This window comes from Ailuropoda melanoleuca, chromosome 2 (genome assembly GCF_002007445.2).
Source record: "Ailuropoda melanoleuca isolate Jingjing chromosome 2, ASM200744v2, whole genome shotgun sequence".
Taxonomy (NCBI): Eukaryota; Metazoa; Chordata; class Mammalia; order Carnivora; family Ursidae; genus Ailuropoda; species Ailuropoda melanoleuca.
The window spans coordinates 85,347,706-85,373,054 of record NC_048219.1 but is presented as its reverse complement, the minus strand read 5'-3'; the positions used below and the strand labels follow the sequence as shown (position 1 = coordinate 85,373,054).

The following is a 25,349-nucleotide window of genomic DNA, read 5'->3' as shown; positions in this document are numbered from 1 at the left end:
GGTCTGAAATACCACAGGAATCTTGAAATACTGAGCTGTGTGCCTGTATAAATGCCTCTGAACCACCTGAGAGACAGACGAGAGGGATCCCTCTTCTGAGCACACACGGAGGCATGAACTTTGCCCACCCCCATCTCTCTCCACACCCCCTACCCTCCTGCAGCGCAAACACGGCCCACGGCTGCCCTCTGGTGGCTCTCCGGGGTAATAACAGAAACTCACGGAGATTTGGGGTAGGCTCTTTATTGGGTGGTTATCACTGCACTACAGGGGTCAGCCAAGCTCTGCAGAGTAAGCAGCGTCAGCCTAAGGAATGTGGATCTCCTCTCTCTGTTGATCACGGTGGGCAGGTTTCTTCAGAAAAGCCCACCCAAGCTTAGAAATGGAACTGGAAAGCCTCAGTCACATGCTGCTTCCATGTTTCCAGGCTGGGCAGCAGGGAAGAGATGCCCATGACGTGCCAGGTCTCCCCATCTGACACCACCGAAGTCTGGTAGGACAGCAGCTGCACGCCTGCCTCTGCCAGGAGGCCTGGAAGTAGATAAGAAAACCGCTGGTTGGCACAGGGCATGGGGGAAGGAGAAGCAAGAGGCTGGGAGCGGGGTCAGAAGCCTTGGACCCCTGTGATCAAAGTTGCAATGGGGGGTGATGGTCTCAGAATCAAAGAGTGAAGAGATGGAACAGGGCACCTGCCCAGCTCCCCTCACTATTCGGAGACTCTGCAGGGACACCCTGACCACCAGGCCAGGCAGGGGAGGAATGATCGGCCACGAATTGCTTAGAGCAATCTCCTGACTTGCTGGTCTTCAGTTTCATCCAGACCAAGAGCAAAGGAGAAAAGCAGGGGAAAGTTCCTCTGGTCAGCTGGCAAGGATGGTGAAATTAGGCCTTTTGAGGTCTGCGGACGCATTCTGCCAAACCTGGAAGTGCTCCAAAACTCCCTGTGGCCCAGAGCCAGGGTCCTGGGGCAGGTCCAAGATGTCCATGACTGCTGGAGCGAATGCCCTGATGTGTTTTGCGGCAGTCAGACTAGCCCTCAGGGCCTGAGGCCAGAAGAAGGAAACCTGCACTCACAGGTTTGGAGTTCCTGGGACACAGCCCTGCAGGCAGGTCCGCACTGCATGCTTCACGATGGTGAGTGGGCCAGTTAATATGGACTTTGGGGTTCTACCCCTGCCACATGGTTCTGCCACCTCTGAACTCTGTATCCCCTTCCCAAATGTTCTGGAAACTGCCTTCACAGACCCTCTGTATGCAGCAGATCCAGAAATGCCCTGAGGGACGGAGTGGGGCTAAAGGAGGCAAAGATCCATGGAAACATGGAATCCCGGGAGAGACCCCCCTCCCCTGCCACACACACACACACACACACACACACACACCCCTCCCTGCTTCAAGGACACAGGCAAGCCCCGCACCCTCCTCACCAATCATGGTGGGTAGCATCACAGGATTAGACGGCTGAGCCCGGAACAGGAGCAGGGGCAGGCCCCTGCGGAGAGGCACCTCTGGTCTGAAGACGGCTCCGTTGAGCGCCTGTAGCACAGGTGTGGTGCCCTGGACCAAGCCCACAGCCTGGTAGGGGGCACCTGCCAGGGCCACAGTCAAGAGGCCTTCCCCACAGCCCTGCTCCCCGGGCACAGCAGGGTTGTGGGAGGTGGTTACCTGCAGGGAGAAGGTAAGGAGGCACAGTTATCCCTCCCAGCTGCATCGCACCCACCCTCTGCGTCCACCTAACAGCCAGTTTGTAAGGTTCCAGCCTGGTCAACATGCTCAGCAATTCAGGGCTGGAGAAGAGGGTAAATGGGCCCAGCCCGGCACCCCTGAGCATTAGCTTCCTGGGACAGTCCATGGCCTCCCTCAAGGGAGGGCTAGGAGAGGTCTGCCAGGTCCAGGTGAAGGCTGGGAGCTGGGAAGAAGCAGGAAGAGAGGCAGACCTGCCCCAGAGGCCGACCCAGCCTGGCCCCTCCTGCTCACTGCTACCTGAACAGAGTCAGTGGCCTAGTGGAAGGGGGAGCAGAGGAGGGAAGACACGGGAGCTCCACTGCCCATCGATCCTGCCAGTTCCCACTGGCTGAGCGACACAGCCTGTGACCTAGAAAGGGAGCCAGAGCGGAAGACACCAAAGGGTCGGCGTGAAGGCAGCTGAGGCTAAGAGGACACGCTGCTAACCTCCAGAGGTGGCAAGCTGATCAAGAGCCTGGGTGCTGTGCTAAGCAGAGCCCTGGATGGAGTCAGAAGCTGCATGTGCTGGGCCACCTCCCAGCTTCCGGCCGGAGACAGCCCGGCTCCCCGCGCTCCCCAGCTGTAAATGCGGGTGCCGCCGCCCCCTCCCGTGCACAGGGCACAGATAAACAAAGCACTTCCACGAGCGTTTGGTTCACTCGTAGCGACACTCAGAGGAAGGCGGTATTTCCGCTTGGCAGATGGAGAAAGTCGGGCTGCCCGTCACAGGTGGACGGTGTCAACAGCAGGACCTGCCCCCAGGGCTCCCACTGCCCGAGCAGGGCTGGAAGCCTGCTCTGAAAAGGCAGGAGAGAAAGACAGTGCCAACAGGAAAGGCAAGGGGCCGGGGGGACACGCACATTGAGGCCAGCCTCTTTCACCAGCAGCTTGGCGTTCACCAAGTTCACATCCGCCTGACTGGAAGTGTCTTTCAGGAGGCCAACGATGACTGCGGGGCTTAGGCAGTTGCCAGCATTCTTCAGGGATGTTCCTGGGGACAGAGAAACTACCTTGAGGTCGCTGTTTATTGAGCAACACAGGAGCGACACCTAGCTTTGGGTCCTCGACTCCTCACTGCCCTGGGGGCGCCAACCCCAACCAGCCAGGGCCATCTGCTTCCCTCTGGAAGGCCCAGAACCAGGGACTGCACCCAGTTCCCTGCCTGGTTTCCTCCGGGGACCCCCCAGCTCTGACCTGGCCTATTACTGGCAACGCCCAGGGTCTCACCACCCCCGAGCTCCCCCCAAGTGAGCAGATGCTCAACGGGCCATAGGGAGGACAAGCCTCGGCAGGGTTTAGGGAACTAGAGCCTTCCCCAGTCTCTCAACGACATCTGCACAGGCTGGAGCCGCTGCAAAAGAGGCCAGAGCCTGCCCAGGACCTGAGGACAGGCACCTAGGGCGCTGTCCTCGCCCCTGCTCCCCAGCCGAGCAAAGGCTCCCAAGGACCACACGCTGGGTCAGACCCAGAATCAAAGGTCCCGTCGCTTCCTCTGGGCCTCCCTCCACCCATCCTGCGGCCTCTCCCATGAAACTGTCTCTCGGGGAGGTTGCTCTTGCACCCAGAACATGGGCATCTTAAAAGCACTATATAAACGTGATCTGTGAAAATCACATACATTTCCCAGTGATTTTCTGTACCCCTCCCCTCAGTCCCCATGGGTAGCAAGTGAACCGCATGCAGACAGAACGTGAGACATGGAGTCCCAAGGACCAGGGTCAAGCCACTTCCCAGCCCCTCACTGTCTGTGACCTGCTGCAGACACAACCCTCTTCCCCTCCCTCTGCAGTGTCCCCAGCTCACCCTGTGTTACCACCTGGATGGTCCCTTTGGGGGATCCCGCCCAGGCTCTCATCAGGGTCCCCAGAGCTTCTGCCAGACCAATCCAAGGTTTGGTATGTGGAGAGAAGGCGCTTGTAAGGGCCTGGGCATTCACCTGCACAGAAGGGGAAGCAGAGCTGAGGTCAGGAAGAGGCGGGGCTCCTAAACACAGCGACACCTGGACAGCAGAAGGCACAGGCCCTCCTTGTTTCAGGTGCCTGGGGGTGGGGAGAGTGGAGACAACTTCCACCAGCCACCAACAAGACAATGACTTGTGCCTTTAGCTTGGGAGAGCTATAGAGCCAGAAAAGAGCACAAAAGGCTAAGACCATCCCAAATTGCCAGAAGGGGGAAGAAGGCATTTCTCCCACCCACTGAACTGTGCACCCCCTCCACGGGACACTGGTTTTTCCTGTGCTGGGGAAAGGTCTGGACAGCACAATAGGAAGGCGGGTCTCTGACGTAAGATGGGTGTTCAGTCACGGATCACTGGCACCTAAGGTAGGTCGCTCCAAGATGCCTTCCTTTTTACTCTATACCTCAACGAAAAAAATGGAGTGTCATTAATCACTCTGACCAAATAGCACGATTGGTAAAGCTGGATTCACATACTCTTAATGATCCTATCACTCTTCGAATGTCAGCCCATGGGGAGTCCACCACGAGGCATGCTGGGCAGCTGAAGGGGACAAATGCCACATGTCCTTCAAAAGTTGTAAGTCTAGGGTCTGGACAGCTTGATAACAAAGCCAGCTTGTCCCGGGTCAAAATCTGGATTCCACTCTGTGGTTCATGATGGTCTGGCTTTGAATTAAACATTGGCCACTTTCATGAGTCAACTTGTAAACAGAACCAAAGAATCTAAGAGGGATTTAATTCGAAACGCGGGGTTTGATACAAATCAAACAGGCTGCCAATGTTGGAAACGGTCAAGGAGGCAGGGCGTCCCTGCCGACACTTCTGCATGGCCGGCAGCCTGGCTCGAGGGCTCCCATGTCAGGGCTCCCCCAGCTCCTCTCCAAGAGGACACAGGAAAGACCAGCAGTGAACCAGGAGGTGGGACGAAGGCAGGACAGCTGCTGGGAGCAGAGATGAAGTGCCGTGTGCCAGTGGGCCGGGCTGAGGCTGCAGCAGGTGGAGGCAATGTCCTCCAGGCAGCACCTGTGGAACCCGCCCCGAGGGTGCTCAAGGCAAGTCTAGAGAACCAACGGAAGGGCTCCAAGAGTCAGGAGCCTTTGAGTGCCAACCTGACCCTAATGCTCGTCTGTGTCTGAGGTTACGACAAAACTGAACTGAAGAGGACACAGAGAAGAATTAGAGATTTCCCATGTGACACAAATGTCTTTCTAACAGCCTACTGTAGGACAACCAGTCACTTTGGGTGGAGACTGAAATTTGCCCAAGTGTAACGACTTGACCAGGAGATGTTAGCTCCGATAGAAGATGGGAACAGTCTGTGGTTCCATTTGTTGGAGCTGGTGGTAAGATGTCCCCTTCACGAAAAGGCTGGGAATGCCACCACTACCTAATGACACCATGGTAACTCCCAGGGCTGCAACAGTGAGGGCAGAGACCCGCCTGGCAAAGGGCTGTGGAGGGAAAGGCGCAGCCCTGACTGGCTGACACTGGCCCCAGCCCAAGCCTCAGCTTCGGTCCCAGCGCGTCACCTGGGGAGAGCTGCTCAGAAGCCAGAGGTGCAAAGGGAGTGAGAAAGTGTCCCCCACTCTGAGGAGCCAAGAGACGCAGAGTAGAGAGGGGAGAGGCACATGCATGGACAGGCCAAGCATCGTCATCAACCGCCGTCCTGTGGCTGGCCCTGAGGGGTCCCTCAGGGAAGTAGCCGGCTCCCTTACTCTCTCAGGGTGTAGAAGGCCGGGTGGCCTGGAGAGCTGGGCTATCAAACCAGGGCTGGCAGGCTGAACAAAGCACCCTGTGTCTCTGCTGCTACAGTTCTGTCCTCAGCAATGAAAATCTCCAGCTGAGGGTCAGCCAGGAAGGTCAGGGACCAGCCTCGGCCCTGCCCCCACCTCGTTCCTGGCTGCTTCTCTCCTAGAGCAGAGCCACGTGAGCTGCAGAGAAGCTTACACCCTGGCTTTTGTGTCCTCAGAGAATTCGGAATTTAAAGATACAAACTCAGAAAATCTTAACAAGAGAGAACGTGGTTCATTGCAAAAGGGTCGAAACTGGGCTGGAAAGGCCAAGCAAGTCTTTGTGAAGGGGTGGCAAGGAGAGCTATGCTTTCCGTATTCATCTCTGTGTCCCCCAAAGGGCTATGACACCATCTGGTACCCTCTGGAGCTTAAGGAACAGCCGAAGACTAAATGAATGAGACGGGACTGGAAGTATAAGTCAGGTGAAGCTTGGAGGAGAAACATGCCAGGGTGAGCTAAGATAAGAAGTGGGGACATTAGGCCATGATTTGAGGACAGAAAGGGGGCTTGGAGGGTTCATTCTGGGGGTGGGCACACCCTGCCTGGGGTTCTAAGATGGACACACTAAAAGGAACGCTCAGGCCTAGGAGGTGAGAGAGGGCCCTGACACGCTTCTCCACAGGCCAGTCCCCCCCCAGCCACTCCCCACAGCATCCAGCATCACTCAAGCCACACTCCTTCACTCCCACGGCATGTGGAGAACAAAGGAGCCTTTCTCTGGGGCCTGGACCCTGGGAAGCGTCACAGGCTCTGCAGCAAGGCTACAATCCAGCAGGGCTGAGCAGGCTCCCTGCCGCGGGCTGCAGCCAGCAAGGCTAGGGACAGGGGTTCCTGCCGCCCCACCCAGAGGGCTGCCTCCAGAGGAGTCCTTATCTTCTGCTCCCGGGGCTGAATCTGGTCAACACACCACTGCTCACCGGAGCTGTCGCCATTCCCCAAAACCAAACGCCCTCCCCCACCCTGCTCCTTCCTCTGACCTCTGGGCCCCAGCCCCACTTGGCCATACTCACCACACCCGCTAGAGATTTCCCCTTCACCATGTCCACAAACTGGATGGCGATCTCCTCCCCACAGCGGCTCTGGGCCTCCTTGGTGCTGGCGCCCAGGTGGGGGCAGCTGATGACGCTCTCATGGTCCACCAAGGCCCGGTCCCGTGGTGGCTCCTGCCCAGAAAGAGATACCGCTCGGTTGGCCGCCCAGGGAAGGTGGAGAAGAGGAGGGCCGGGGTGAGGACGCCTTCTGCTTCAGTTTTGCCGGGGACATCACGGGTTTTGACAACCGCCTTCCTTGTCAGTGTCCCTCCACAACAGAGTGGACAGAGCCATGGACGGGATTCACCTCTCAGCTCTGCTTACACCTGTGTCCCTTTGAATAAATCTGTACCTCTCTGAGCCTCAACTTCCGCATTTATAAAATGGGCTAATACTACCTACCTCACAACACTTTGTGCGGGTTGTGAACCAGTAACACGGGAGGTTCTCAGCCAGTGGAAGCTACTGCTCTGTTACAGGTTTTTCCCTTGAGCTCCCCCTCGCCCCTGAATCCTTATAGCGCTTACGGTCGGCTCCTCACGGCAACAGGCTCTTCATAGGCCCTCTGCACAGCTGCCCTACCCTGGCTCTCACCACGACAGGTGGGCCACCTGGGCTCCTCTGCCCACCCTCCAGCGTCCCTTCCTCCCCTTCTGCTTACTGACCACAATGTACTGCCCTTGGGAATGCCCTTCTCTGGCCACCTGGGCCTGTGAGTGCTGTCCACATAGTAGCAAGTGCCACGAGAAGGCCAGAGAGAGCCACGGGAAGGCGTCGAGCCAGGGAAGGGCAGTACAATGAGGGCCAGCCACCGATTCACCTTCAAGAAGCGTAGCATCTATGTGAGAAAGATGACCAGGGCTACCAACCCCATACACTGTGTGCTCTGGGCAGGGAAAACACAGTGAGGGCAACAGGGCTCAGAGAGGGCCGGGGACTTGCCAAGGCCCCACCGCAGGTCACCAGCAGCCCTCCACCGCCTGAGCCAAAATCTGTGCTCTTTCCCCTGGATCCGTGATGCTGGTGGCAGGACTTTTAAGAGAGGCCTAGAGGATTCGGGTGGAAATGCACTGTCCATCATTCCATCTGGGGTAAGAGCAGGTGGGGGCATGGGTGAGCAAAGACGGAGTCTCTGTCTCTGACACAGAGACAGGGAGAGCAGCCCCCACTGGGCCCAGGGAAGCGCTTCTGGCCATTGTCCTCAGGCTGCCTTTCATCCCCAGAAGAGAGGAAGGCAAGGAAAGCCAACAGATACTGGGCGGAATGTCTTCTTGGCAACAAAGACCTCTACCAATACATTAAATCCTGCCCCAAATCCTCAACCTCAGAACGGATTTGCTGCACCGTCCTCCCTGGAGTTACCCACATGGCAGCAGTCCAGGGAGCCTAAGACCAGGAATTGGGTCCTAGCTAAAATCTGGGTTTTGCGAAAGACAACATGGCTGCCTCCACACTACGTCCCACGAGGGCTCCCAAAACCACAACGGCGTTATTTTTAGCAACAGAATTTCTCCTGTTTGCCATGGATGCCAGAGCCCTGAAGCCAAAGGCCTTTGTGCACACTGGGCTTTCTCTGTCCTGGGCCCCTCTGCTCAGTGCCCCCCACCTCCCCCAGCCACTCACCTCTGTAAACACGTCCAGAGCGGCACCAGCACACTGACCAGACTGCAGGGCCCGGAGAAGGGCCCCCTCGTCCACAATCCCTCCCCGAGCGCAGTTCACCACGCGTACCCCCTTCTTGCATTGGGCAAAGGTGCTGTCATTCAGCAGGCCTGGAAAGAGGGAAGAGCTCTCCTGTAGCACCGGTGCCAGAGGCCCTCCCCGCCTGGCCCTGCTCCTTCCTCGCAGGCCCACAGCCTCTCTGGTCTCACCGCTCCCTTCTCACCGGCTCTGGGGCAAGAGTCCCTGTTCTGGATTTAGACCAAACTCAGTTTAGAAACATCCTAGAAGTCCCTGAGATACTAGTGCTTTGAGTAGGTCCTGGAACCAGAAAGGGAAGCCACGGCCTCAGGAAAAACCCACGGGGTCACTGGTCGTACCCATGGAGCCAGCTCACCCCACACATTTCCAGCTAGCTCATCCCTCCTCTGTGTGAGGCAGGGCCAGCCAGCAAAGCATCACTCCGTGCTCGAGGGACCTAGTCCCCGGTGTGTGCAGAAGGCCCAGACTGAGAGCCCACCCTTATCTGGACCGTGGCTTCTGTGGCCGACCCACAAGCAGGGACACACCTACCTGTGGTGGAGGGCAGGAGAGGTGTGTGCACAGTGATAAAGTCACAGAGAGGCCAGATCTCCTCCAGGGGCAGCTGCTGGACACCAAAGGAGGCTGAGACCTCTGGTGCAATGATGGGGTCATACCCTATAGTCTGGTCAGAAGCAAGAAAGAGACAGAGACGTGAGCAAATGTCACTGTTCCTTATTAGTATTGGTGTTATTAATAATGGTGGCCATTTGTTGAACACTAACCAAGCATACTGCTAAGCCTTTCCAAATGCCAGCTTACCTCTCCCAGTAAGGGTTGCTAGTATTCTACTTTACAGATGAAGAAAGTGGGGCTCACACATCGGGGGGGCAGGCCCAGAGTACAAAGGGAGGTTTGTTTACCTCTAAGCTCTTACCCACGAACAGACGCAAAAGCGGCGTGTGTGTGTGTGTGTGCGTGTGCGTGCGTGCACACACGTGTGTGTATGGTCGGATAAGGTGGAGCTCAGAAACCCTTAGCAAGCAGGGAGCCCGGAGAGGGAGGACAGCCATGTGGGGAGCAGTGATGCACTCTCAGGGTACAACCAGGCAAGGGAGGACAGGCTGGCTGCAGCCGAGGACCCTCAGGGCCGGAAAACAGGCAGGGCCCTGACTACTTCTACAGAGTGAGAAAGAAGCAGGTGGGGGCAGTGGTGCAGAGCAGGGTTAGCAGGCAGAGTCTGGTCCCCTCTTGAAGTTCCTTTTAATAAGGCTTCAAATGCATCTAGTCTTGGAAGGCATAACTTGGTGACTTACCACACAGAGGTCTGAATGACTAAGGATGGATCCTTTCAGTAAGGCAGGTTTGACGGGGAGGGGAAGCGAGCACATCAAGAGGCCAGAAAAGGGAGACATAAAGGCACCGTGGATGGGGAAGGACCCAGAAAGAACCTTCTTTTGGGCTGGTGGAGGAGGAGGGGGCCCCAGAGCAGAGGGACCTCTCCGAGGCTGCCGAGAAGGGAGGGAGATAGGGAGGCAGGCAGGGAACTTGGGGTACAAACTTCATCGGCCTCACGAAACTTGCCAAAGGTCATCAGATACTGGTGAGGGCAAGAAGGAAAGTCGGAGAAGATAAGGCTCAGAAGAAGAAAGGACGCGTAGTCATAGCTAATAATGGCGAACATTCCTTTAGCATTTACTGTGTCAGGGGCTTTCAACTCAGACCTGATGGGATTAGGCATTAGGATTTCCCCATTTTACAGATGAGGAAACTGAGGCAGAGAGGTGACCCCTCGAATGTTCAGAGGTGGCCAGGGATTGAACAACAAACAAACACAACAGAAAGCATGATACTCTAACCACGGTCAACTCTGTGTGGTGGAATTCACCTCCTTTAGGCTTTCCTGTGTTTTTTTTTTTAAGATTTTATTTATTTATTTGACAGATACAGCCAGCGAGAGAGGGAACACAAGCAGGGGGAGTGGGAGAGGAAGAAGCAGGCTTCCAGCGGAGGACCCCAATGTGGGGCTCGATCCCAGAACGCCGGGATCACGCCCTGAGCTGAAGGCAGACGCTTTACGACTGCGCCACCCAGGCGCCCTAGGCTTTCCTGTGTTTTGCAACGTTTCCCCTGCTCATCCTGAATTTCTTTGCGGCAAAATAGAAAAGTCATCTTAGAAAATAATGGCAAACAGGATTTCTATTTAAAATTCAGCCCTTCCAGAGAAGAAACGGACATGGTTACGAATGAGGTATAGCTTTCAGATCACGTTTTCCACCATCAGGGGAAGAGCCAAGGTGAAGGCGCTTCAGGGGGAGAGGCTGTAAGGGTCACAAGCTCACGGCCATCCCCTCAGCCGTAACCTACGCGTTTCCGCGGGGACAATGAAGTGTCCAGGGGGGAAGAGAGGATCCCAGGATCCCTGCCTGTACTCTTTGTCCGCTGGCTCAGAGGCCGCCTGGAACAATGGCCCCGTTCATCTCTAATCCAGATGTACTTTGTTCATGTGAGCGGGGAGAGCAGGGGGATCACCAGCAGCAGTCACAAAGCCGAGCCCGATGGAGGCGAGCACATGCCACTCTGGGGCTTCTGGGCTCGTAGGAGCCAAGAAACAGTGTGAAGCCGTGCGGAGGCAGGGCCCCGAGGGCCAAGCCGGGCCCAGGGGCCCCAAGGTGGGTGCCTGCAGCTAATGGGGAGCAGATGCCACTGCAGGAGATGCCCATCCCCCACAGTGGTCAACAGGCTCCGACTCAGCTTGCCTTCTCTTGTTCACCTGCAGAGAACTGCAGGGAAGAATTTGGCTGAGAAAACCATTTTCATTTTTCAGTGGAGATACCCAGGGCAGATGGGAGCTGAACTCAGCTGGGAGCTGGGATTCTTACACCAGAAGACCATGTCACAGGGAGTAGAAAAAGTAATGCTGGGCCCATAGACCAGTGTCTGAGTAAGGTCCTGACATGTTCTGGAAAGGATCAGAAGTCCTGATGCACAGAAGTTGGAGCAATTCCAGGTATGTACCGTCCGAAGACTATTCCGACAGAGGAGGCTTAGGGAGACCCACAAAGGGGTTCCCCCCGAATCCCAGTCTCAGGACAGACTCCTGACGCTGGGCAGCAGGGGAACCCTAGCTTTTCTAGCAGTGCTCCAGGAGCACCTCCTAGCTGGTGTCGTAGAAGGCAGCCTTGAGAGGCCGGCCACGGCTACCCTAGGCCCTCTGGCTTAGCAGTAGATGCCGGAGAGCAAGGGGGCCTTCACGGTAAAGGGGCTCCAACAAAGGAGCTTAACCATCATTTGGCTTAGGATTAGAACTCTCTTCCCTTCACACAACGGAATCTTAAACAGAAACCCAATATAAAAACTGATCAAGGGTGCAGAGGTGAAGGCCCAGAGCCCCACCACTTACTCTCTCTCTGGGGTTCCCTCCCTGTGACTCTAAGGTACTTTCTAGAACTTGAGGCTCTGGGAAGAACTTAAAAAATCAGTACCCTAGGGCCGTAGGAATTCCAGTTACCAAAATGAGATAGGAGTTGCCTGTCCTGAGGAGCTTTTGTCCCGAGAAAGGTCGAGCACAGTGACCGTTTAACCAACATGGATCAGGAACAAAGACAATGGTGGTGATGCAGGACAAAGGGTACCAGACTGAAGGTCAGGAGACCCAGACTCTAAGCCGGGCTCCATCATTTTCCGTCCTATTATTTGAACCTATCATATAAGCGCCCTGGGCCACAGTTTCCTTATCTGTAAACCTGGGGTAAGGATATTGATCCCGCAAGGGTCATTGTGAGCACAGTGCCTGACACAGCAGACCTCAGTTAACATGAGCTGGGTCTGAAGGAATCAGCGACAATGGGCGCCGTGGGTCCAATGTCCAATCCCTCTGGGCTAACTTCGGATTCTTCACAACACTGGCCTCAAAGAAGCTTTAGAGATGCTGGCCTGCTCTGCACAGGAACCCTTGGTAAGAGAGCGCAAGGCCCAGCTCCTGGCTGGCTTGGGCCTGTTGGCTTGGGCTAGCACATTCTAGGGGACACGCCAGCGGCAATGAGCTGTGTCTCCAAAGTGTACAACCTGTTCTTCAGCAACAGGGTTGAGAAAAAGCTTCAGACGGGAAGAACACCATAGAGCCTAAGACTCGGGTAACTCAGACCACCAGCAGGCTACAGACTGCCAGAATTCTCCTGAAACCCACATCTGGGCCATGGGGCTCAGAGCAAGTCAGCAGGTGCTCACAGGTGGCATGTGAAGATTCCTTTCCAGGCCTGTGCTGGTTGGGAGTGGCAGCCTCGGAGGGCTCTCCCCCAAGCAACCCCAACACGCACACCCCGGATGCCATTGGAAAGCCTGCTCGCTAAGGATATCCACTTCCCTGAGTGACCAGATAGTGACAAAGAAAGGACAGGAAAGGAAAGGAAAGAGGGCAGTCCATCCCCAACATCTGAGCACAAAAGTGTCTCTGCTGATCGCTCCTGTGACACGAAGGGGTCAACTCTTAAATCACGATACTCTGGAAGGGGTCGGATGTTAGTCATCCATTTATAGCCTCATTAGTGACTAACAGCCTGGGGGACAGATTAAAGCACAGGTTAAAGACCCCAGGGCCAGGGAGGGAAGGGGGTGATAAGGATGATCTTCATGTGCTTTGCAGTGTTGCCTGAGCGGCCCAACGGGAACTACTCAGGGCCCCCTGTGCCTCCTGGTCCACACTCTGTCTTTAATTATAGGGTTCTCCCCACTTACTGCAACAAACCACAGTCCTTAGTAATTTTGCTCTATTTCCTATGACCGCACAGTGAACTCACTGCTGAAGACCGATAAAGAAACTCGTAGCCCATGGGTAGTGGGTGCTTGGAGATATCAGAGCTTTAAAGGCCATCTGCTTCTCCCTCTCTGCCAGTGCTCATACCGCATCCTCATGCACTGGCCGAGTGCTTAACCAGTCCCGCCTGTGTATCTGCAGAAGTGGGACACTCACTCTCTCCATTGCATTTGGGGCCAGCTCTGGCTCTGTCCCCTCTGGCTTGTGCCTGTTGCTCCTCCTTGGATCCACTCCTTAGACAGCATGACTCTTCTATAGACTGCCCGTTAGCTATCTGACAGCCTCCCAGTATGCCTCCCAAGTCATGATGGGGCTCAGTGACCCCAGTGCCTTCAACCCCACTGCCTTCAACCCAACAGACATGAGCCTCTCACCATCACCTTCTATCTCCAGAGCTTTCAGTCTCACAGAGCATGTGAGAGTCTGACCGGTACAGGGCATGAGGAATGTCACGTTCCTTGTTCTGGAAGCCATAATTCTTTTAATGCTGCCAAAAGTCACATTACCTTTTCTATCAGCCATGCCACTGTTAACCACGCTGCATTTTTGTCAACCAAAGGTCTCCTGCACTAGAAAAGCCTTTTAACAACACCTGTACATCCAATATGTGTTTAGTTGCTTTTGGGGCTCATTTTAGGGCACTGATAGGGATTCTAGATAAACTTCCTATTCGGATGCCCAACCATTCTAGCCTTCTTAATGTCTTTTAGGATCTGGTTCCACACTCTTAAGAATGAGCCACTTCTCCCTGCTTCATGTCACCCAGGCCATTGATGAGAATGGTGGGGAAGGCAGAGCCCTGCACCATCCTGTACCATCTCTCTCCACACTGAGACAGAGCTATCCTTCAACCAGTTACTAAACGTTTAGCACCAAGCTCCCAGTCTCCCTCTTAACCCCAAGGGTATCATGAACGATTTCACCAATGTCTTACTAAAGTCCACATTTCCAATGTCCATCCTTGAGGAAATGGCCAAATAAAAAGCAGTTTGTCCACACAACAGAATTCCATGCAGTAGTTTACAAATATGGTAAATTTATTTACTCCAAGACATACATTTTTATCTTAACACCATGTACAATATTCTATTTTCTATAGGCATAGAACCTTATGCATTCCATGTAAACGCACAGAAAAAAGTCTGAGATGATACACACCAAACTGAGGTTACCTGTGAGACCAGGACTGGGGTGGTAATCAAGGAGATAAGGATTTATATTTCAATTTTTGTGAGGATTCATTGACCTCTTACATGATTAAAATACAATTTCAAATCGTCCACGTATAAGACACCTAAGGACGGCCCTGATCGATCAGTTCAATACTGGTTTCCAAAGAGAGAACATGGCCAATTTAAAACAACTTGTGCTTAGTAAACACCGATCATTGTTTCCTGCCTGGATGCTGATAAACCTTCTCTTTCACAATTTGTTCAAGAATCTTCCCTCCTTGCCCTTTAGAAAATCTCACTCTTCCCCAACTGCTCCAACACCAACCGAGGAGCTTTGGCCGACACAGTCAGTCGTCTGTCTGCCCCCAAGGCAAAATTCACCTGGACCCAGAAATAGGTTAGGAAGCACAGTCAAAGCGAGCCAAGAGTATAAACGAAGGCCATCTGGGCTACTCCGAAATGACCAGGGCTGCTGGCAGGGGCAGGGGGTGGGTGGGGGGTGACCATCCCAAGGCATGTTTCAGTGGTTTACTAAGATCATGTCCCAGAAGCAAGACAGCCTACAGTGACCCTCTGGGGACATCGGATAGAAGAACCCCCAAGGGGAGCAGCGACGTGCTACAGACAAAACCACCCACACGGTCTAAGCTACCCTGGGAATGTGGGCGTGTCGTGCGTGGTCTGCCCGGACACGCAGGTTCACATTCATGAGCAGGCTCCGGACATCTCTGAGTCACACACATGCCCGAGGGCTGTCAGCCACTCGGTGGGTCCACCTCCCTCCGTGCCTCTCGGAAGCAGCTCAGCAGCAGCTGCTTAACTGAGTGGGGCCAGAGGAGCAGAGAAGCTTACCCATCACCTCCATGACTCAGGAAATGAGGCGGGGCTTTCTGTCTCAGTAAGTCACTGCCCCAAAGTTTCAAGTCCTTGATCGCGAAGGTGCGCTGGTGTGCTGTGGCGCCGTGGGGAAGCGGAGCGAACAGACTTCCCGAAGTCTCTGCTCAAACAGGCGCTCACCCGTTTGGCTATTGCCCTCTGAGTTGTGCTTAACCCCAGGCCCCTACTTTTAGAGGATCAGAATTCTCTGTGAGCTAAGCCTTTACCTTAATCCCTCAAAGAGGAAGAGAAAGCTCTCCATGCCGCGTATGGCACCTGGCCAGCCCTGCACAGGAGGGAATGGCTTTGCTTTGCTCTCATGATCAGTGGATCCTGCCGGGCCACCTCCCCCACTCCCAGGGATCTAGAAAAATGTGCTGAGGCTTAGGAAAGACGTCTGGCTGGCGTAAATAAATGTGGAAGGAGAACGGGGACAGGAGGGAAAGGAAGATGTTCAATGCGGCATCACGGGATGCCCCCCTGGGTTCTTATCTACCTTCCATTTGCTGGAGGCCTGAGCAAAAACAGACAAACTCCAGACATCAACATAAAATTAAGGGTTAATCTCTTAGGTTTCTTTTAACTCTATGAAGCTGGGGGGACACAGAGAAAGGGAGAAAGAAGGAGAGAAAGGGAAAAGGCCACCGCAGCTCTATGTCAATTTTTCTAGAAATGATCTGATCGTCAAAACCGTTCTCCTTTCTGTTTAACGAAAGCCTTCCTGGCAGCAGTTTGAACACATCATCCCCCCAACAGCGAACAGTGAACAAGGAGACGTCCACGAGCACTCCTGGCCTCCCTGTCACCCGCCCCTGCAGGTCCCGTCCTGTGGCTGGGCGGCCTCCCCCTTTGCAAGGTCTCCTGGATCGGCCTTGGGGGATGACAACCCTCCCTCGACCAGAAGAACCAGAATAGGATGGAACTGCGTCCCGGAGGGAAACAGGCGAGGGAGGATTTCTGAGCAATATTCAAGGTGCTCCAGCCACCACACCTTAACATCATATCACAGCATTTACACAATCACCACGCTGTCTCTTCTGCACTACGGAGCAGAGCTAGAAGGTAGACGGAGAATTGCTCTGCTAGAAGGCTGCAAATTTGCTCCCGTGTCTCTGAATTATTACAGGCAACAGACAGAGCCAAACAAAGAGCCCTCGTGGCAGGGGAGGAAAAGATGGGCAGGATGCATGACCCCCTGCTCCACGGGGACTTGGAGCTGAGGGACCTCTACCAAGCGCGCCCAGACTTTGAGTTCATTCCTCCCTTCCCTGGCTACACCGCCAACTTAGTCAGGGGCTCTAAAGGAGGGTCAGACCCTCCGAGGAAAAGTCCTTTACCTTCTCTCAAGCAAGGCTGTCTCTCCCAAACCTGCTATAGGAAGCCCCATGTCAAAGGGGTTCACCAACCTCTTACCTTCATCCCAAAGGACTGCATTCGGGTGGCCACCTCTCTCCCAATTCTGCCCAGGCCAAGAATTCCCAGGATCTTTCCATTTAGCTCTGTTCCCATGAACTGCAACCAAACAAGCAAAAGGCATAGCGGCCGCAGTAAGCATCAGGAGTGGGACCTCGGGCACCAAGCCAGGCAGGACGAGGCAGGGCTGGCCACTCACCTTCTTCCGTTCCCATTTGCCGTCCTTCATGGAAGCCGTTGCCTGGGGAATCTGCCTGCAAGGACAGACACAGGCTCAGTGGACCCACGCAGAAGATGTGTGACATGAGGTCTGCACAGCCACCCCCCCGACTGTCATTCTCCTGGGGAACCAAGCTCAGACTGGGTCTGGAGCTCAGGTGCAGAGGCACCAAGGAGAGTCAAGGAAGTTTAGCATGGGGAAACCCGTCAGTGAGACCTGATGTGGGAACCCTGGGATTTCTGTCTCCAGCTAGGAGTCTGAGTCTACCTCAGCCACTGAGTGGCTCCAGGCTGCTAAAAAGCAAGCGCCAGTCCTCCAGGGTTCACAGGGGCAACGAAATGGGGTATTGAGGGACTCTGACAACATTAAGTGCTCCAGAAGTTCAAGGATTTTCGTTTCCTCTTCCATCCAAGGCCACAACCTACACCTTCCACTGTATCAGCGGGCAGCTGGGTACTTATTCTTCCTCGAGAGTTTCTTAAGCCCCAGCGGTCTCAGGCTAGACTGGGCTGGGTGGGTGGGTGCCATAATCCATACCACCTCCTGTCCCAAACCACGCCCCAGCCTAGCTCCTCCTATTGGTTTACATGGGGGTCTGAGTCTCCACGTGTTTTCTGGAAGGGACAGAGGAAGTCAGGGCAGAGTCAGAGGTGAAAGGATAAGATTATGTCATGTGAGACCTGGTCATCCAGGCTTCTTGGGAAGGGAAAAAGGGAGACAGGAAACAATGTTGAGAATGTTTAAGGGGTCTCTGCTCCATTTTACACATTCCTTGAGAAATGCTTAGACACGCTTTAGCACGTGGCATGCTCACCCCAACTACATGGAGCGAGACATCATCCCACTGGAAGTAGCTGAATGGACTCAAAGCCGAGCACATCGCCAGCACAGTCAGCCTCCTAAGCATTTAAATGCAGTGCTTCCTTCGGGCCACCAAACTCAGAGTGGTGTGTGTTTGTGTGTGCGTGTGGGTAAGGAGGAGAGACTCCAGTGTACTGCCCCTGTAGTTCCACCTCAGAGTTCTTATAAAACAACATTCTCTCATGTCTACCCATTGCCAGGACACCCTTCCATCTGAGGGTCAGGTTGAGGGGTGACCTGTGCTCCTGCGATCTCACAGGCAAACTCCCAAAGCTTCAGTAACAAGCCTCACGAGGAAGAAGCTCTATCACCCTGCTCGGGCCCATCAGGCCTCAGGAGAGGGTCCTTGTATCAGGAATGTCCCAAGGACAGGGACTTGCCTTGAGGAAGTGCTCCCTTCTCAGCAAAGCTACCTGCTCCTATGCCTCTGACCAAGTGAGACAGAGCCCACCCGCCTCCTCCCAGGTCTGGCTCACGTCCTGCTCTCTGCCATCCGAGAGAGGGCATGTGGCACTGGACATCCTCAGCCCCCTCCAGCTGCTATACCCAGCTGCTCGTGGGTCCTCTCCAGCCTTTAGCACTTTGGGGTTCTCATTGGACCAGTCTGGGGAGGACCATGATGTGGGCGACGGGCCTCCCAACAACAAAACGGTAGCCATCCTGACTTAAAAAGGAAAAGGTATGGTGGGCGAGATGAAATCTATGTAGGTTGCATTCTCCTCTCTTTCTTTCTGTGTCACTGTTCTTCCCCTGCACCTCAGGAGCTCCTGCCATCTGTTCAAAGTCCCCCAGTGTGAGGCCCATCCAGGCCCTCTCTCCACCCACATTGCTCAATGCTCTTAACCTTCCATCCACAGCGCCCACTCTGCTGTCACTGCCTGCTGGAAAAGCAATCTGAGCAGACACACAGGAAAGTATGAGACTGGCCATTCCTCCTTAATAGGGTGCTTAGTTCTTAATTTTGGTGCATCTTTGATGAGTGAGGTTGTTGGATAAGGAGTTGGAAATGGGGGGCGCCTGGGTGGCACAGGGTTTAAGCGTCTGCCTTCGGCTCAGGGCGTGATCCCGGTGTTATGGGATCGAGCCCCACATCAGGCTCCTCTGCTATGAGCCTGCTTCTTCCTCTCCCACTCCCCCTGCTTGTGTTCCCTCTCTTGCTGGCTGTCTCTATCTCTGTCAAATAAATAAATAAAATCTTTAAAAAAAAAAAAAAGAAGTTGGAAATGGGGTGCTTCCTTGAAATCATTCCACTTTACCTATTCTTTTGTTTTTGTTAAGATTTTATTTATTCATTTTTCAGAGAGAGAGGGAGTCCACAAGCAGGGGGAGCAGCAGGCAGGAGAAGCAGGCTTCCCGCTGAGCAAGGAGTCCGACGGGGGACTCGATTCCAGGACCCTGGGATCATGACCTGAGCAGAAGGCAGATGCTTAATCGACTGAGCCACCCAGGCGTCCCCTTTACCTATTTATTCTCTTAAATAAGGCTGGTCCTGGAATGGGAGAGAAATTATTCCTGGCTCCCAAGTCTTTCCTTCCACCTCCAGAAAAAGAGTTAAGAGAATTAATTAGATAGAAAGCTACAGATCAGTCCCTCACTCAAAAACAAAAACACCACTGAATTTAACAGCACAGGTGAAACCAGGGCATCAGGCTTCTCCAGGGGAAATCCGCCCCGCCCAGATATTCTGGAAGAATCGGACCGCCAGCTCACGGACCCCTTCCAAGCTGGGTCCCTTCTGCTATGCACGCTGTCCCTGTTCCTCCCTTTCTCCAGTGTTCTCTGCTCTTCACTGGCCAGTGAGCTCAGGTATAGCTCTTGGGGAAGTTAGAACAAAGGTCAACTCTTCCAGACCCTATCCCAGCAGGAGGGAGAACAGGTGTTGAGAGGGGAAAAGAGTAATTTCTCGGCCCCACAAGCTTCAGGCCTGAGTAGAGAAGTAAAGAGTCCTGGCTGCTTGGGTCCCCTGGTTTCAGGATCCGAGGGTGTATGAAGGGTCCTAGCGAACTCCCTGCACAGTCTGTTGGCTCCTTGCCCTTCTCCACTGACCACAGAAGTGCCTATGCAATGCTCAATGCAATCATTCTACGACCCTACACAGAAAGACTCATGCCCTTTCACTGCGTATCCAGGAGTTCCTAGGCTGTCCCCTCTACTCAGGAGGACCACACCCCCCAGAATTCCAGCTGCAAGAGCAAAACATTTGACCATTTGAATTCCCGTGTGTTAAGAATCCACAGGTAGGTGCAGCTTTTACTCCATTTTATCACAATAAGGTTTGTAAGGCTAGTGACAGAGGTAAGCCCTGGGGGCCAGGAACACAGCCCAGTCAGGGAATCCAGAGAGAGCTTCTTGGATGAATTAACACTTGAGCTTAATCTTGAGGAATAACAGTTACCTGGATAAAGATGATGGGGAAGACTTCAGTTAAAAGTTATGTATCGATATCTCAATATTAGTTCGTTGATTGTGACAAAAGCACCATACTAATGTCCAATGTTAATAACAGGGAAGACTGGGTGTGAGGTATATGGGACCTCCTACTATCTTTACAACTTTTCTTTATATCTAAAACTCCTAAAATAAAAAGTTTATTAAAAGATCCCTATGCCAAGTTTCACTCCATACCAACTAAATAGGAATTTCTGGGGTGCAGGCCAGGCATTAGTATTTTTTTTAGATCCTAGATGATACCAATGTGCAACAAAGTCTGTGAACCTCTGGGGTATGAGCGGTCTCTGAGGTATGGAGGCTGGTACATTTCGCCATTAATTCTCTCAAAAATGTTCTGAACTCAGTAAAAACGTTGAGCACTGCTTCTATTTTATACCTATGTGAGGTTGGATTTCTAATGAGTATGATAAAAATAAAGTACTGGAAAGACTCAGAAAAAAAGAAAAAAGATGATGGGAAAGGATATTCTAGGGAGCAGAAACCACATTTTCAAGGCTTAGAGGTTCGAGAAGCCAGAGGATGGCGTGTCCTGCAGGAAATGACTAAGGAGGAGAGCAAGATGGCACACAGTTATTTTCTCCAACAGCCTGCTCCCAGGTAAGGAGCAGCCATGCCGAACGCCCCTCCCCCACCCAACCCCTTGGTGAGAAGCCACCTGACCTTTGTGTGCCAGAACCAGTGTGTCAAATGTTTCCTAAAGGATGGGTGGCCTTGAAGGTTCTCGGCAGTGTGCACGGTGCCCAGCTGAAGTGTTTCTACCCCGCTCCGTGTCACTCTGTTTGGGGACACAGGGACACAGCAGAGGCTGGCTCTGCTGAGAAGACAGGGACTTACCTGGCCAGGCACATAATCATCCCGCAGGTGAGCTCCGCAGCACTGAGGCTGTTCCCATTGGGGGTGCTAAAGATGGAAGAAGGGCGGGGACGTCAGTAGGTCCAGACCCCATATTCCCGCTCCTGTCTCAACAGAAAGCCGTGAGAGCAGTGTGCTCACTCTCCCGCCCCCTCAGCTCACCCACTCTTAGGACCAGCCCCCACCCCATGCCTCCAACCTGGGCTCTCCTATGGACTCCTGCCCAGTCCCAGGGCTGGAGGGAAAACTCCCGCTCTGGCTTTATGTTTTCATGCGGAGGGACTTCAGTTAGAGAAACACACCTGGCCTCTCTACCCAAGCTCACTTCTCCCACGGCAAAGAAGTGTCTCACTCGATTGGGAGATACACATGTGGCTCAGCATTTCTCTTTCCTCTCGTTTCAGGATCCTGCCTATGGAAAGCATGGATCCCCGCAGCTCAATGCCATCACTCTTCCTGAGGCTGTGTCCAAGATGGGTGTGCAAGCCTGTCAAATTCAGGTCAGCTCACTGCCCACATACCTTCATCAAGCTGTCCAGGCCGGCTTCTGTCGTTAACAAAGCTAGGATTTTTATTTCCACCTGTTTGACTTCTCCTATCTCTCAAGTTCTGAAGTGAGAAAGCTTCCTCACACCTTAATGCACAGGGCCATGCTGACATGGTGGCTCAGCCCATTTCACAGAAAGGAGAATAGAGCTGAAACCCAAGAAATGATTTTTCTTTTCTCAAAGGCTCTTTTTTTTTTTTTTTGGTTTTGAAATAATTTATTAACACACAAGTTCACCCTCCTTTTGCCTCTATTGGATCTTTTCACCTCTGGAAATGAAGGTTACAAGGAGAGAAAAGTCAAGAGATCTTATCCAAAAAAGAAAAAAAAAGGAGAAAAGGATTCTCAGAGTCCTAGCTTCCTGTCTAACCCTGCGAACAGGCTGTACTGGGATGCAGGAAGGGGTGCAGGGCTGGTGGCGCTGCCTCTGTGTCCAGGGCAAGAATGTACGATGGGTTACCATTTAACATTTCTTCTGTTGGATATTGACCTCAGTCAGATGACCATAAGAGGAAGGAAGGAAGGAAGGGGAAGGTTTTGAGGGCGCTGAGCTTCCCAAGGGAAGGGAAAAGGCTTGAGGATGAAGACGCGGGCTACCATCACCTTGCCACACCATCTAAGTGCCAGACGGGAGCCCAAAGCGAGTGTGGCTGAGCTCTGGCTCAGAGTCACGACCTCTGCACTGCCGCTTCTGAAAAAACAGCTCTCCCTCTCGGCACGGGAGTGTGAAAGAGAAACTGGGGTCCTGGCTGCAGAAGGGTGCCAGGCCGTGAGGAAGGGAAAGAATGTAGAGCTACTCAACTAGCCAAGGCTGTGCACCTGTACAAGGGAGACAGAGCAAAGCAGAGCTAAGGGACACTCGGCTCTAGCCAGAACCACGGAGGGAGGGAAAGGGGTGGCGCTGGAGAAGGAAACGAGGATAAATTCACTGACATTCTTCTGATTCCCAACCAGGCTGCAGTTCAAACATCTGTGGAGAGGGTTTGCGAAGTGATCTGAGATTACAAGGAGAGACAACTTGTCAAGAACCTGGGGAACCACGCCACCGTGGGTGCCAACCACCTGTCTGGACTCAGCCTGGCCCAGGCATCCTTCTGGAAGCCCTTCCTACTCTGACCTTCTAAGCTAAGTCTTCCCCTTCCCCCGCATGGTGAGCCTCCACCCCACCCCTGGGGCTCCACGACTTACTTCATGACCAGAACGCCCTTCCTGGTGGCGGCCTCCAGGTCCACGTTGTCCACGCCCGTGCCAGCCCTGCCCACCACCTGGAGCTTCTCTGCAGCATTGATGACATCAGCAGTGACCTTGGTGGCCGAGCGGACAATGAGGCCTTCACAGTCCTGAGGCAGAAGAACCATCTGGGTCCACAGTCGGTCCTCAAGACCTCCTAGGACCTCCTTGCCTGAAGTGGGAGTTCCTGAGTTTGGATAGCTTCAGAGAAAGGAAGCTGACAGCATCCACATCCAGAAGCGGCTGCCAGACGGCAGGCCTGGGGTTAGATCCAAGTTCCATCCACTATGAGCTATGATCCTGAGACTAGGCCTCCTCAAGTGCATGAGGAGGAAGTGAGAAAGGACAGATATAGCCCCTGACGTACTCTCTGGCTCCGCTCTGTGGACAGCACCTTCACCATCAGACACGGTGCTGCTTGCTGAAGGGGCTGGGGCATTGACTGGCACATGGAAGGTACTCAGTAAGTACTGGCTGGCTGAGTGACTAAGACGTGAACAAAAGACAAACTGTTGAAAGAAAGATACCTCCAAAAATAGAGACCAAAGTAAGGGGAGGAAGGGAGAACAATTAAACTGTCTATAGCTGCTCAGAAACGTGGGCAATTTGGTGCTAAAAATATACATATGCAAAAAATAAATACTTTCTGGATTCATCGTAGCTGCTTTACTTGGGCTAGGCTAGACCCCAAGACAGTCTTCCTTAGGCTCATCCAGAATCCTGTGATATCTTCTCAGAATAAGGATATTGTTGCCCAAACACCCAATGGGAGTCCCCAAGAAATGGAGCGAGTGAACAAGGGCACACGCTCTGTCTCAAACTGGCTGTCCAGGGTTGGTAAGGAAGCAAGTGTTGTTGCAAAAGCAGCAAGCTGGGAATCAGAAGGCCAGGGTTCCAGTCACGGTGCTAAGTCACCCCACCCCCAGGCCTGGTCTTCATCTGCAAAATAAGAGGGTTGGAACAGATGGCCCCTCGGNCTCTGGAAATGAAGGTTACAAGGAGAGAAAAGTCAAGAGATCTTATCCAAAAAAGAAAAAAAAAGGAGAAAAGGATTCTCAGAGTCCTAGCTTCCTGTCTAACCCTGCGAACAGGCTGTACTGGGATGCAGGAAGGGGTGCAGGGCTGGTGGCGCTGCCTCTGTGTCCAGGGCAAGAATGTACGATGGGTTACCATTTAACATTTCTTCTGTTGGATATTGACCTCAGTCAGATGACCATAAGAGGAAGNCAGGGCAAGAATGTACGATGGGTTACCATTTAACATTTCTTCTGTTGGATATTGACCTCAGTCAGATGACCAGTCAATTAACCCCTACACTATAGGAGAAGAAGGAAGGAAGGGGAAGGTTTTGAGGGCGCTGAGCTTCCCAAGGGAAGGGAAAAGGCTTGAGGATGAAGACGCGGGCTACCATCACCTTGCCACACCATCTAAGTGCCAGACGGGAGCCCAAAGCGAGTGTGGCTGAGCTCTGGCTCAGAGTCACGACCTCTGCACTGCCGCTTCTGAAAAAACAGCTCTCCCTCTCGGCACGGGAGTGTGAAAGAGAAACTGGGGTCCTGGCTGCAGAAGGGTGCCAGGCCGTGAGGAAGGGAAAGAATGTAGAGCTACTCAACTAGCCAAGGCTGTGCACCTGTACAAGGGAGACAGAGCAAAGCAGAGCTAAGGGACACTCGGCTCTAGCCAGAACCACGGAGGGAGGGAAAGGGGTGGCGCTGGAGAAGGAAACGAGGATAAATTCACTGACATTCTTCTGATTCCCAACCAGGCTGCAGTTCAAACATCTGTGGAGAGGGTTTGCGAAGTGATCTGAGATTACAAGGAGAGACAACTTGTCAAGAACCTGGGGAACCACGCCACCGTGGGTGCCAACCACCTGTCTGGACTCAGCCTGGCCCAGGCATCCTTCTGGAAGCCCTTCCTACTCTGACCTTCTAAGCTAAGTCTTCCCCTTCCCCCGCATGGTGAGCCTCCACCCCACCCCTGGGGCTCCACGACTTACTTCATGACCAGAACGCCCTTCCTGGTGGCGGCCTCCAGGTCCACGTTGTCCACGCCCGTGCCAGCCCTGCCCACCACCTGGAGCTTCTCTGCAGCATTGATGACATCAGCAGTGACCTTGGTGGCCGAGCGGACAATGAGGCCTTCACAGTCCTGAGGCAGAAGAACCATCTGGGTCCACAGTCGGTCCTCAAGACCTCCTAGGACCTCCTTGCCTGAAGTGGGAGTTCCTGAGTTTGGATAGCTTCAGAGAAAGGAAGCTGACAGCATCCACATCCAGAAGCGGCTGCCAGACGGCAGGCCTGGGGTTAGATCCAAGTTCCATCCACTATGAGCTATGATCCTGAGACTAGGCCTCCTCAAGTGCATGAGGAGGAAGTGAGAAAGGACAGATATAGCCCCTGACGTACTCTCTGGCTCCGCTCTGTGGACAGCACCTTCACCATCAGACACGGTGCTGCTTGCTGAAGGGGCTGGGGCATTGACTGGCACATGGAAGGTACTCAGTAAGTACTGGCTGGCTGAGTGACTAAGAAGTGAACAAAAGACAAACTGTTGAAAGAAAGATACCTCCAAAAATAGAGACCAAAGTAAGGGGAGGAAGGGAGAACAATTAAACTGTCTATAGCTGCTCAGAAACGTGGGCAATTTGGTGCTAAAAATATACATATGCAAAAAATAAATACTTTCTGGATTCATCGTAGCTGCTTTACTTGGGCTAGGCT

General features: G+C 53.5%; 1 protein-coding gene across 1 annotated transcript in view; it reads right to left on the bottom strand.

The window, feature by feature from the left end:
- Positions 1-227: 227 nt before the first annotated feature.
- Positions 228-25,349, bottom strand: part of PHGDH (phosphoglycerate dehydrogenase) — a 32,515-nt gene continuing 7,393 nt past the window's right edge. The window contains exons 2-12 of the mRNA XM_002928395.4: positions 24,626-24,777; positions 20,832-20,897; positions 16,665-16,719; positions 16,466-16,564; positions 8,741-8,873; positions 8,132-8,280; positions 6,488-6,640; positions 3,529-3,661; positions 2,586-2,716; positions 1,428-1,665; positions 228-531 (exon numbers count right to left, since the gene is read on the bottom strand). Coding sequence (XP_002928441.1) covers positions 377-531; positions 1,428-1,665; positions 2,586-2,716; positions 3,529-3,661; positions 6,488-6,640; positions 8,132-8,280; positions 8,741-8,873; positions 16,466-16,564; positions 16,665-16,719; positions 20,832-20,897; positions 24,626-24,777 — 1,464 coding nt within the window. The 3' untranslated portion in view covers positions 228-376. The remainder of the gene's footprint in view (positions 532-1,427; positions 1,666-2,585; positions 2,717-3,528; positions 3,662-6,487; positions 6,641-8,131; positions 8,281-8,740; positions 8,874-16,465; positions 16,565-16,664; positions 16,720-20,831; positions 20,898-24,625; positions 24,778-25,349) is intronic.